General features: G+C 50.7%; 3 protein-coding genes across 3 annotated transcripts; 2 read left to right on the top strand and 1 right to left on the bottom strand.

Moving 5' to 3' along the window:
* Positions 1 to 752: 752 nt before the first annotated feature.
* STEHIDRAFT_165513 (uncharacterized protein) lies at positions 753 to 3436 on the top strand. The gene is made up of 5 exons (XM_007299855.1): positions 753 to 2288; positions 2391 to 2513; positions 2647 to 2862; positions 2968 to 3084; positions 3226 to 3436. The coding sequence occupies exons 1-5, from the start codon at positions 873 to 875 to the stop codon at positions 3250 to 3252; spliced, it is 1899 nt and encodes a 632-aa protein (XP_007299917.1). The 5' UTR covers positions 753 to 872; the 3' UTR covers positions 3253 to 3436.
* A 148-nt stretch (positions 3437 to 3584) lies between these two features.
* STEHIDRAFT_118271 (uncharacterized protein) lies at positions 3585 to 4745 on the bottom strand. Its single transcript, XM_007299856.1, has 5 exons — positions 4658 to 4745; positions 4485 to 4577; positions 3988 to 4433; positions 3777 to 3848; positions 3585 to 3705 (listed from the first exon to the last, which is right to left on the bottom strand). The coding sequence occupies exons 3-4, from the start codon at positions 4315 to 4317 to the stop codon at positions 3837 to 3839; spliced, it is 342 nt and encodes a 113-aa protein (XP_007299918.1). The 5' UTR covers positions 4318 to 4433; positions 4485 to 4577; positions 4658 to 4745; the 3' UTR covers positions 3585 to 3705; positions 3777 to 3836.
* A 723-nt stretch (positions 4746 to 5468) lies between these two features.
* Positions 5469 to 6755, top strand: STEHIDRAFT_107745 (uncharacterized protein; the record flags this gene model as incomplete). The annotated part of the gene is made up of 6 exons (XM_007299857.1): positions 5469 to 5480; positions 5676 to 5944; positions 6026 to 6055; positions 6141 to 6235; positions 6280 to 6407; positions 6582 to 6755. 6 exons carry the CDS (start codon positions 5469 to 5471, stop codon positions 6753 to 6755), a joined length of 708 nt encoding a protein of 235 aa, XP_007299919.1.
* Positions 6756 to 9858: the final 3103 nt, after the last annotated feature.

The raw sequence follows: 9858 nt of genomic DNA on the forward strand, positions 1-9858 counted from the left end.
CCGTGTTGTTTGGGTAGGACAAGGGGGAAGAAGCGGAGAGCAGGAGGATAAGACCGTAGAGGGACTTGATGATTATCACATCAATCAATGAAACAAATATACAGAGGACAACGGGAACACACCACTGCACAGCTGAGACCGTGGAGGTGAGAGAGCATTTGCTGCCAAGAGTTGCAGTGCGTGTTCGCGGAAGACGATGCTGGTCATAGTAGACAGCGAGAACTAGGATATAGATCAAAAGTAATGCTACTGATATAGGGGAATTGGGGCTCTCATAAGATATACGCACCTTGACCTGGCTGGACATTAAATAACTGTTATTTATGAGCAGGATGAGCGACTCGGCGATACCTGTCGTCCACAATGCTCACGATGAGGGACGGAGAGCAGCACTGTCAACGTACCAGAAGTACCCGACCGGAAAATACGGGCCTTGCCGGACTCCTTTCCCTTGACTGCCAGCGTTGGCGACATTCTCGAGAAACAAGAAAGAGATGGGAAGAAAGTCGTGGTACGCAGCGTCGATGAACTTCAAAAAAGGTTTAGTGAAGGAGTCGTCTTAAGCTTTGCAGTGAGAGTCTGAGACACGAGCAAGAGATGGGTATGACGTCGGGAACCGCGCCACTACTGTTTGCCGAGCTCTGGAACGGGCAGCGTGGGAGATGCAAATTACCCCGTTTTGGAAGGCGAGTAGCGATTTCGTCCACGTCCACAACCTGCTCCTAAACGGACCAGGTACAAGGACAAACAACGTCTCAAAATTCCATCTTCGCAGGCTCCTCGTCCTTCACTCCATTTCTCTTCCACCAGTCCCTTCCCGGCTTAGAATTTTTCATTGTATTTCTCTAGGCTTATTCTGCTTTTTGTTCGGTATGTCGTCTGCAGCTCCAGCACCCAAAAAAGCTCGCTCGAGGAAATCAAAAACCGATCTGGCTGCTGCTGCTGCTTCTGCTCCCTCCGAGCCCACTCCTGCTGCACCAGCACCCGTACCCACGAAACTCTCGGACGATGCTGTTGATTCTACTACACCGGCTGCCGCTGAGAAGAAAAAGAGACGCAGCAAAAGAAATCGTGCTGACGATGCGGCCACCGCCACTACCACTACTCCTACTGTCAACGACCAAGCAGAAAAGTTGATCGGCGATGCTTTGGCCTCGGCTTCTGCTGCGGCTACTTCGGTGGTGTCTCCTGCATCTACGCTTGCGGAGGGAGAGTCTGCTGTTGTCGCTCCCGTGAAGAAAGTCAAGAATAGGGCTCGGAAGAGGAAGCCTGAGGCAGAGGCTGCCGCTCCTGTGTCTGGAGAAGGCAAGGGGACGGGTGAGGACGAGGCGACGCTGCAGGTAGTGGATCAGCCGCAGGTAGAGCCGACCAAGCCAGCGAAGAAGGAGAAGAGGAAGGCGAAGAAGGCTGCGGGTGATGCTGCTGCCACTGCAGGAGAGAAGGAGAAGGAAGTGGTTGAGGAGACGGTGAAGATCGTCGAGCAGGTTTCAGCTCCAGAGCAGACGGAGGAGGGAGGGAAAAAGAAGCGGACGAGAAAGTCCAAGAAGGAGAAGGCAGCGGAAGCAGCGAGTGCCGCTGTGGCGCCAGCTGCGACGGAGGAGGCATCAGTACCGGCAGAGGTGACCATCGCAGTGACGAAGACCATCACCACAGTTGAGCCTACGGACGTCGAGGGCGGCAAGAAGAGGAAGCGCAAGGCGAAGAAGGATGTCGCGGCCGTAGTCGAGGAGAAGGAGCAAGAGGTTGCACAAGTTGTTGAGGCCGAGAAGGAGGCACCCGTTGTCGCTGTTGCGCAGGTTGAGGAGGCAGAACCGAAGTTGAAGAAACGGAGAAAGAGCAAGTCGAAGGATGCTCAAGCCGACGCCGAGCCTTCCTCGAAATCTCAAACCGCTGCCGCTGAATCCGCTTCCTCCAAACCATCCGCTCCTACCCCTCCCGTCGCTCCTGCGCCTGCCCCCGCCCCTACCCCAGTCACCGTCTCCACGACCGCTCCTACACAAAAGGCCCCCACAAAGGTCGCCAAAGCCAACAAAAAGCCGTCAAAAGCGCCATCACCGCCTCCTGCTGTCGAAGAGAACGCCGTCGAGGCCGAGGCTTCCGACGAGGAGGATGAGGAGAATGATGAGAACATGCACTTGCACGGATTCTCGGACGATGACGAAGACTCTTCCGATGAGGATATCGACGTTGATGACTTCGGTACAGGGGTCGATGTCGGCAAGCTGCCGACGATCGCGAAGGACGACGCGACAGTGAAGAGGAAGTTAGAGAAGGCGAAGAGGCATCCCGTCAGTTTCTGTTTATTTTTTTCTTCCACATTTTACGCTATGATCGTCTACTATTACGATGGTGCTGACTTATACTTTCTCGCCCTTCGTTTTTCTCTATAGACGGAGGATAAGGGCGTGATATACCTCGGAAGGTTGCCCCATGGGTTCTTCGAGGCTCAACTCAAGGGTTATTTCTCGCAGTTCGGAGAAGTACTGAGAGTGAGGGTGTCTCGCAATAAGAAGGTCCATATCTTCCTTATTAACCAAATCACTTTATCCTCTATGTCGTCCACTCATCCTCCACTGTCCAACCTTTCATGCCCCAAATTTGAATGACTACTGACATCTATTTCGAAAAAAAAAACATCAAATCCAGACCGGCGCCTCAAAACACTATGCCTTCATCGAATTCGACTCGTCCTCCGTCGCCCAGATCGTGGCGGAGACGATGGACAATTACCTCCTCCTCGGCCACATCCTGACCTGCAAAGTCATCCCGAAGGACGAAGTGCACCCCGAGCTTTGGGTCGGCGCGAACCGGAAGTACAGGAAGGTGCCGGGGGCGAGGGTGGAGAGGGTTAGGCATGATAAGGTGAGCTTTTTTTATACATGATAATTCGGCTTGCAGCGACAGGTCGAGGTTTGGTGTGGAAGTATGATGTCTGATTATCGTTTTGTCCTTTTTTTTTGTGTGCAGCCACGGACGGAGGAGCAAGAGCGCGCTGCGGAAGGGAGGTTGCTCAGGAGGCAGGAGGAGAGGAAGAGGAAGCTTGCGGACGCTGGGATTGAGTACGATTTCGAGGCTGTCGCATACGTGAGTCCTCTTTCCCAACCTTCTTTCCTCTCCATAAAATTTCGCCGAATCGACATCTCGTTCTCTTCCACTCACTTCACTTTGAACTCGTTCTGTCGATACGTGTCTTGCTGACTTTGTTTGTATTGCTCATGTGCACAGAAAAAGCCGAAAGCCGTCGAGGCGTGATGCGTCTCTGTCCTGTGGCCCATTGCTCGGTGCCTCGTACTCTGCTGTATCGTAACAGAGCGCGCGACTTACGCTCGTCTGTCTGCTTGGCGCCATGTTTTACTGTTCTCCTGAGGTCTTTGTATGTAAACATACTCGCCTATGATCCCCGTTGTGCTTGATTTTGCCCAAAACCATGGCACGTACGACTAGAATCGCACGGGTATACAGCAGCTTGCAAACTACCAATTCCATGGTCAACGCCTACGAGTCTCCACGGTTTTACTAACGTCTTCTCAACCGTCTTTGCTGACCTTGACTCCAATTGGATGTCCAAACTCGCCATATAATCGGCCATTGTCCACTGTTCATTCTTCCCATCAAAATACAGCATATAGACGCCAAGTCGATTCTACCAGTACACACGAACACAAGGCTCGCCTTCATATCCATTCGTCGTTGACATCAACACCACTAGAGGGCGCAATAGCAGATTCATCAGAGCGAGCTCCCACGATAACGAGGGAAAGTCTTTGATCACGCACCAGAGTATCAATGACTTGCGGATACCAAATCGCTGACTACGTGGTAGACCACCACTGTCATTAAACGCAGATCTATCAGGCGTAAGGAAAATGCCCGGCCAGTCAGTCATGGGACGTCCTTGAAGACGCGAGCCCCGCCGTCTCTTTAGCGACTTTAGGCAGACAGGGAAAGTTCTCGGATGGGAAGAGATGAAGGACGGAAAGAACGCACCAGACCGATACACTGAGAAGGGACGATGCCGAGGAGGGAACAGCAATCACCGTCTAAGAGGCACACACTCCCAACGTTCGCGCATCGCTTCTCTAGCACGGCGGCGGAAGAGAGGGTACCGCTGAAGGCGGCGACGGCAATGGCGAAGAACTGGATCTTAGCGAAGAGTTGCATGTTCAAGATTCGTCGATTGAGACTGGGGATGATCGAAGATGTGTTATCCTCACAGGCAGAGAAAAACCGAGAGCGAGGGATGTCAAAAAGAGTCCATGGGTAGAAGGCGTTATATACTGCTACACCTAGTTTTATTCGCTTACTACGTTCTTTCATCTCGGCCCACGAGAGGACCTGTGAGTCGCCAAGATCCTAGGAATTCTAGGCTACAGCCTGGTCCGCAACATGTCCGCTATTGTACACCGGTCGTCTCACAGTGATGGGGACAATCACTGGCAAAACGTCGTGTAAGACCGAGTCACATTGTGGAAATGAGGCCATACCACCATTGCGCAAAGATGTTAAGGAACCTCTTTCGAGCGTGTCATGAAGGCCGTGGTCTGGTGGACATATGCATGCTTCCCTGGCCTGGTGTCCTAAACGGGAGAACATGAAGAATAAGTATCCGAGCCTCCTTGAACACGACGGACTCGGAAGAACTGAGTATGAGTTTCACTTTAACTTCCTCGGTGTAGTAAAAACTACTCATAGTCTCGCACACCACGGAGAACTCGGATATGAGCGACCGATGCGACCTAAGTATTCGAATCTGGGCAGAGAGACAGGAGTACGGTGAGGGACGCGATGAACTCGGACGACAAGATGTTCGTCGCGCGTGGCTCTGATCACACCCGGAAAGTGCCGGGAGGACGGTGTTCTCTTTCAGGATCGCTGATTGAGTCACTCTACCGCGAGCCACCGTCTTGCTCGTGGCAAGAAAGCGGCGTTATAGCCTATTTTTTAGCTCCAGAGAGTCTCCTAGCAGCTGTTATGTCCGATTTCTCCACATAAACGAGGAACTCGGATCAGATACGACCCATGCACGACTAGTAGAATCATGCCGCGGGTATACAGCAACTTCTAAACTACCAATTCCATGGTCAACGCCTATGAGGCTCCATTTTCTTTATCATATTTTGCTAATGTCTTCTCAACCGTTTTTGCTGGCCTTCACTTCATTTGGATGTCCAGGCTTGCCATATAAGCGACAATTGTCCACTGTTAATTCTTCCCATCGAAATACAACACACAGATGCATAGTCCATTCCACAAGCAAACGCGAACACAAGGCTCGCCTTCATTTCCATCCGCCATTGACATCACCTCGACTAGAGGACGCAATATCAGGTTCATCAGAGCGAGCTACTATGATAACGAGGGAGAGTCTTTGACTACGCACGAGATAATAACGCTAGGACTCCAATTCAACATGGTTGTGTGGTGAACCATCACCGTCATTAAATGCAGATCTACCAGGCGTAAGTAAAATGTCCGATCCAGTCAGTCAGCCATGGACGTCCTTAAAGACGAGCACCCTATCGTCTCTCTAATGACTTGAAGCAGACGAAAGTGCTCGGATGGAAAGAGATAAATAAAGAAATGGACGCACCTCAGCGAGACACTGAGCAGGGACGAGCCCGAGGAGGTCACAGCAATCACTAGACGTGGTGCATGCGCTCCCTACGTTCGCGCAGCGCTTGTCGAGCGCGGCGGCGGAAGAGAGGGTACCGCTGAAGGCGGCGATGGCGATGGCGAAGAACTGGATCTTAGCGAAGAACTGCATGTTTGCGATTTGTCGATTGAGACTGGGGATGATCGAAGATGTGTTGTCTTCAGAGGCAGAGAAGAATGAGAGCGAGGGATGTTCGAAAGAGTCAATGGGTAGAAGACATTATATACCATCACACCTGTTTTTATTGGCCTCTTTCATGCCTTCATCTCGGTCCAATTCACAAGGAGACCTGTGAGTCGCCACGTCCATAGGAATTCTAGACTATAGAATGGTTTGCAGCATGTCCGTTATTGTACACCGCTCGTCTCACAGTGACAGGGACAACCGCTGGCAAAACGCCATGTACGTCCGAGTCACATTGTGCATCTAAAATCATACTACCATTGCGGAAAAAAGTTAAGCAATCTTTTTACGGCGTGTAATGAAGACATACGTATGCTGCCCTGGCCTGGTGCCCTACAAAACGGCAGAGCTTGAAGAATATCCGAGCCTCCAACACGACGGACTCGCCGGAACTTGAAAGTATGAGTTTAACTTTGTCTTCAAGTTCGTCACTGTGGTAGTAGAAACTACTAATAGCGAGCATTTCACGGAGAGCTCGGATATGAGCGACCGATGCCACATATTCGAGACTGGCAGTGGACAGAGAGACAGGAGTGTGAGAGACGCGAAGAACTCGGACGATCGACCACAGGTTCGTTGCGCGTGGCCCCGGAAAGTGCCGGAAGGACGGCGTTCTCTTTCAGGAACGCTGATTGAGTCGGCCCACCGCAACCCACTGTCTTGCTCGTCGAAACTAGGAGGTGCTACCATTCTATCTCAGACCTTGGCCCCTCAGTTCTGAAATTGCCCACTGACCCGCAAACAGTCAGTTCAAAGGCGGTCTCTGTACTTCAAACCGGTAACAAGTGTTCAAAAAATTACAAGGTTTATTGATACGGTCACAAACGGCGCCGTCAGGGAAATCATACAAGCTCGGATATACAACAACTGCGACATCCCTGATATGCTTTCATACAAGGAGCCCGGAGAGTTGGATTAGATGATATCCTCCCATGAGCCACATTCACAGGCAGGGGTCGCCCACGTTCCATCATCACACTTATGGCATTCCCCATGAGGACCATGACAGGCTTTTGGAAGCATTACAACAGTCGGCAGCGGCTAGGTTGGTATGGAAGGCGATCAGGGTAACGCGAAAAGGATAAAGGAGAACTTCGTAGCGATAAGTATGGATTAAGTTGTTGTCGTGGTTGTTTTTGAGTGGAACACAGAGGGGTTGTGGTTTGCGTCTTATATATCCAACGACGTAGGCGCCTCAAGGTGCCCGATAGCAGGAAAAATGGCGAGAACTAGTTAATATTCGTCTCTCTCAACTGGAAGACCATCCCAATCTTTTTAGATCGCCGCCTTAGCGCGGATGAAGTGGGAACAAAGGAGGCAAACGAGAGACTCAGCTCCGAATCGCTGCTATAGACGATTTCAGTAAAGTACACCTCTCGAGGCGGAGACTGGCGCATCATCTGCGCTATGGCCGGGACACTTTTTATACCCTACCAGCAAGCGAAATCCGGCAGTATTGTTGAATAATAGCGAACCATGTTCTGTGCAAGCAATAATGTCGGATGGAAAGAAACGGCGTTAAAGCTCGAGTTCGGACTTGACTTCGTGAAGCGTTACGGAGCGGAGAAAGTTTTTGAGATTCACGCTCCAATCTTCTGTGATAAATTCAGGAATAACTCGCACCCCAATGAAACACTTCCGACGACAGGTAACAAAAGCAGACGTTCGTGGACTTGAATCCGTCGTCTGACTACTTAGACATAGTCCTACAGAGATTGCATTTAGGACGGACACGTCAAAACATGGGAAGGCTTTAAAAAATGCGCTAACTATTCGGGAATAGACTCATTGGATAGTGCAGATCTGAAACATACACGCGAATCAGCCAAACATATCTAGAGCCGCACATGCCATGCCATCGTGTCTCTTCGACTAAGACCATGATCGATGGAGAGATAGATCCAAAATGAAAAGACATACAAGGTTGACACATTGGGGTTTGATGATCCCGAAGAACTCGGTACAGCACTCGCTGTCTGTGAGACACAACTCCCCCACCGCTTGGCATCGCTTCTCTAATACTGCTGCAGAAGCAAGTGTGCTGAGGGTAGGCATAGTAGCAACAAAGAAGAGGAAGTTGAGGGAGAATTGCATAGCAGCGGCTGGTTGATCCACAGCGGTCTCGTATAGGGAAACCTTGAAGGCAGAAAGAGCAAGAGAAGCCTGTGGAGGAGCTTAAATACACCTAGGCTTGAACATATGCTTTGAGTTTCTCATCCCAGGGCCACACGGGGAACCTGTGAACGATCTAGCTCTTCTGGACGGCCTCTAGAGCACTGGAGACCTGGAACTTCAGATTTTCGTCTCACAGTGATTGGGAGATCAACTCGCATCGCGAGTCTGCATCGTGATGCAGAGGTTCCTGATGATCATTATGACCACTTCCAACATTGCGGCGAAATGTCAAAGGACACCATTTGGGCATGGCTGCAGTCAGATGCACAGATACAATTGCCATATCGTTCCCATCCCGGAGAGTCGCCTCCAACCTCATGCTCTGTAAAAGGGCCAAAGGATCTGGAGGTCTCGGCGGCGAAGAGGTAAATGTGCACGATTACCTCGGCATTTCCATCGGAGTGGTCCAGTAGTTACGATACTCTGCATGTAACACAACGGTCATGCAGATAGCGGACATAGAACCAATGTGAACCGTCTGAGTCCCATGAGTAGTTACGGAGAAATGCCTCGTTTATAGTTAAATGAATCGATAGACGGTGGGCGTAGAACCAAGAGTGGGAGGAATATGATATTGCGACCCTTTTAATGTCGGCCTAAGGATGAGTCAAGTGGGAGCGACCCCATAGGGATAACGGGAGTTTGCAGGGACCGCCTCCACGTTGATCCTCAGTGAGTCTTCACGTCTCAAACCTTGCGATGGGTGATGGTGAAAGTAGAAACGACGTACCCAACAACGGGCCCACCAAACTTGTACATGATATCGCGAATCAGAATCCTTTCGGATGGTCCGAGGCAGCAGAAAAAGCGAAGTCAATGGGAATTGTAGTGCCGCCTATCTGTTCACCGCGATAATGATCTTCTGTTGGACATGTACCAAATAACTTGAACCATGAACTTTCTTGGTTCACGGAGACAATAGATCCGACAGGCCGAGAAGGCTGGTGAGTCGTCTGAGTCAGACGATACAGGTAGGGCCGCGGGAGCTTTCTCGGTAAATATTAACCATCGGAAGACAGTCTACCACGAGCAAAGATGAACGAGACAGCAGGGGTGCACATTGCGAGAGGGATCATGACGGTCAACGAGGAAGAAAGCATAGCGCCACGAAGACGTGCGGGCCACATGAGTGCGATGTGGCGCATTATTACGTCATTTATTTACTCTTTTGTGAGGTTAGAAAATAGGTTGCGGCTTTCACCTCGCGAAGGCCTTCTTTCCAAGCGACATCATAGACAACTTATGTCCCTCTGTCTGCTGGGAAATCTCTCTCAATTTCTTCGAATATTCAAAGATACTCTCAACGCTTCGTGTACACCAGACCACCGCAATCGTAGATCTTCCGGCGTCACGCCTTTGCAGACTCCTGCGACAGACTGAACTTGAAGCTCAAGCCTCACTGTGACTCCCGGGACATCTCCATGTTCTTCTCTGGTTTTCTGCGTAGCCTTCCGAACGAGGGATTCGACTGACGACATCCCTTGAAAAGTATGGAAGTTGGCTTTCCTCAGGCAGTGTGTAAGTACCGTGCCGATCAATTGGCTGACCATGAGCCACGGCTTTCCGCTCGATCTTTGGCTGGTTTTGTACTACTCATAGTCCGCGATCGACGAGCTTCGCTGTCTGCTGGTATACATAGTGATGACGTGAAGATCGCTCTGTTCAAGTCGGAATACACTTGGGGAGCGCTCTGCCCGCCCCCTCTTCACACCCTCTCAATCAAGAACATCCACAATTCCTCTCATCTCCGAGTAAACGTGAGTTATTTTTCTATGAGAGTTTCCTTCTACTGTGGTCCTCCATCTTTTTCGTCTAACTCACTCTCTCATAGGCTCCCCATCACCATC

This window comes from Stereum hirsutum (genome assembly GCF_000264905.1).
Source record: "Stereum hirsutum FP-91666 SS1 unplaced genomic scaffold STEHIscaffold_2, whole genome shotgun sequence".
Lineage (NCBI taxonomy): Eukaryota > Fungi > Basidiomycota > Agaricomycetes > Russulales > Stereaceae > Stereum > Stereum hirsutum.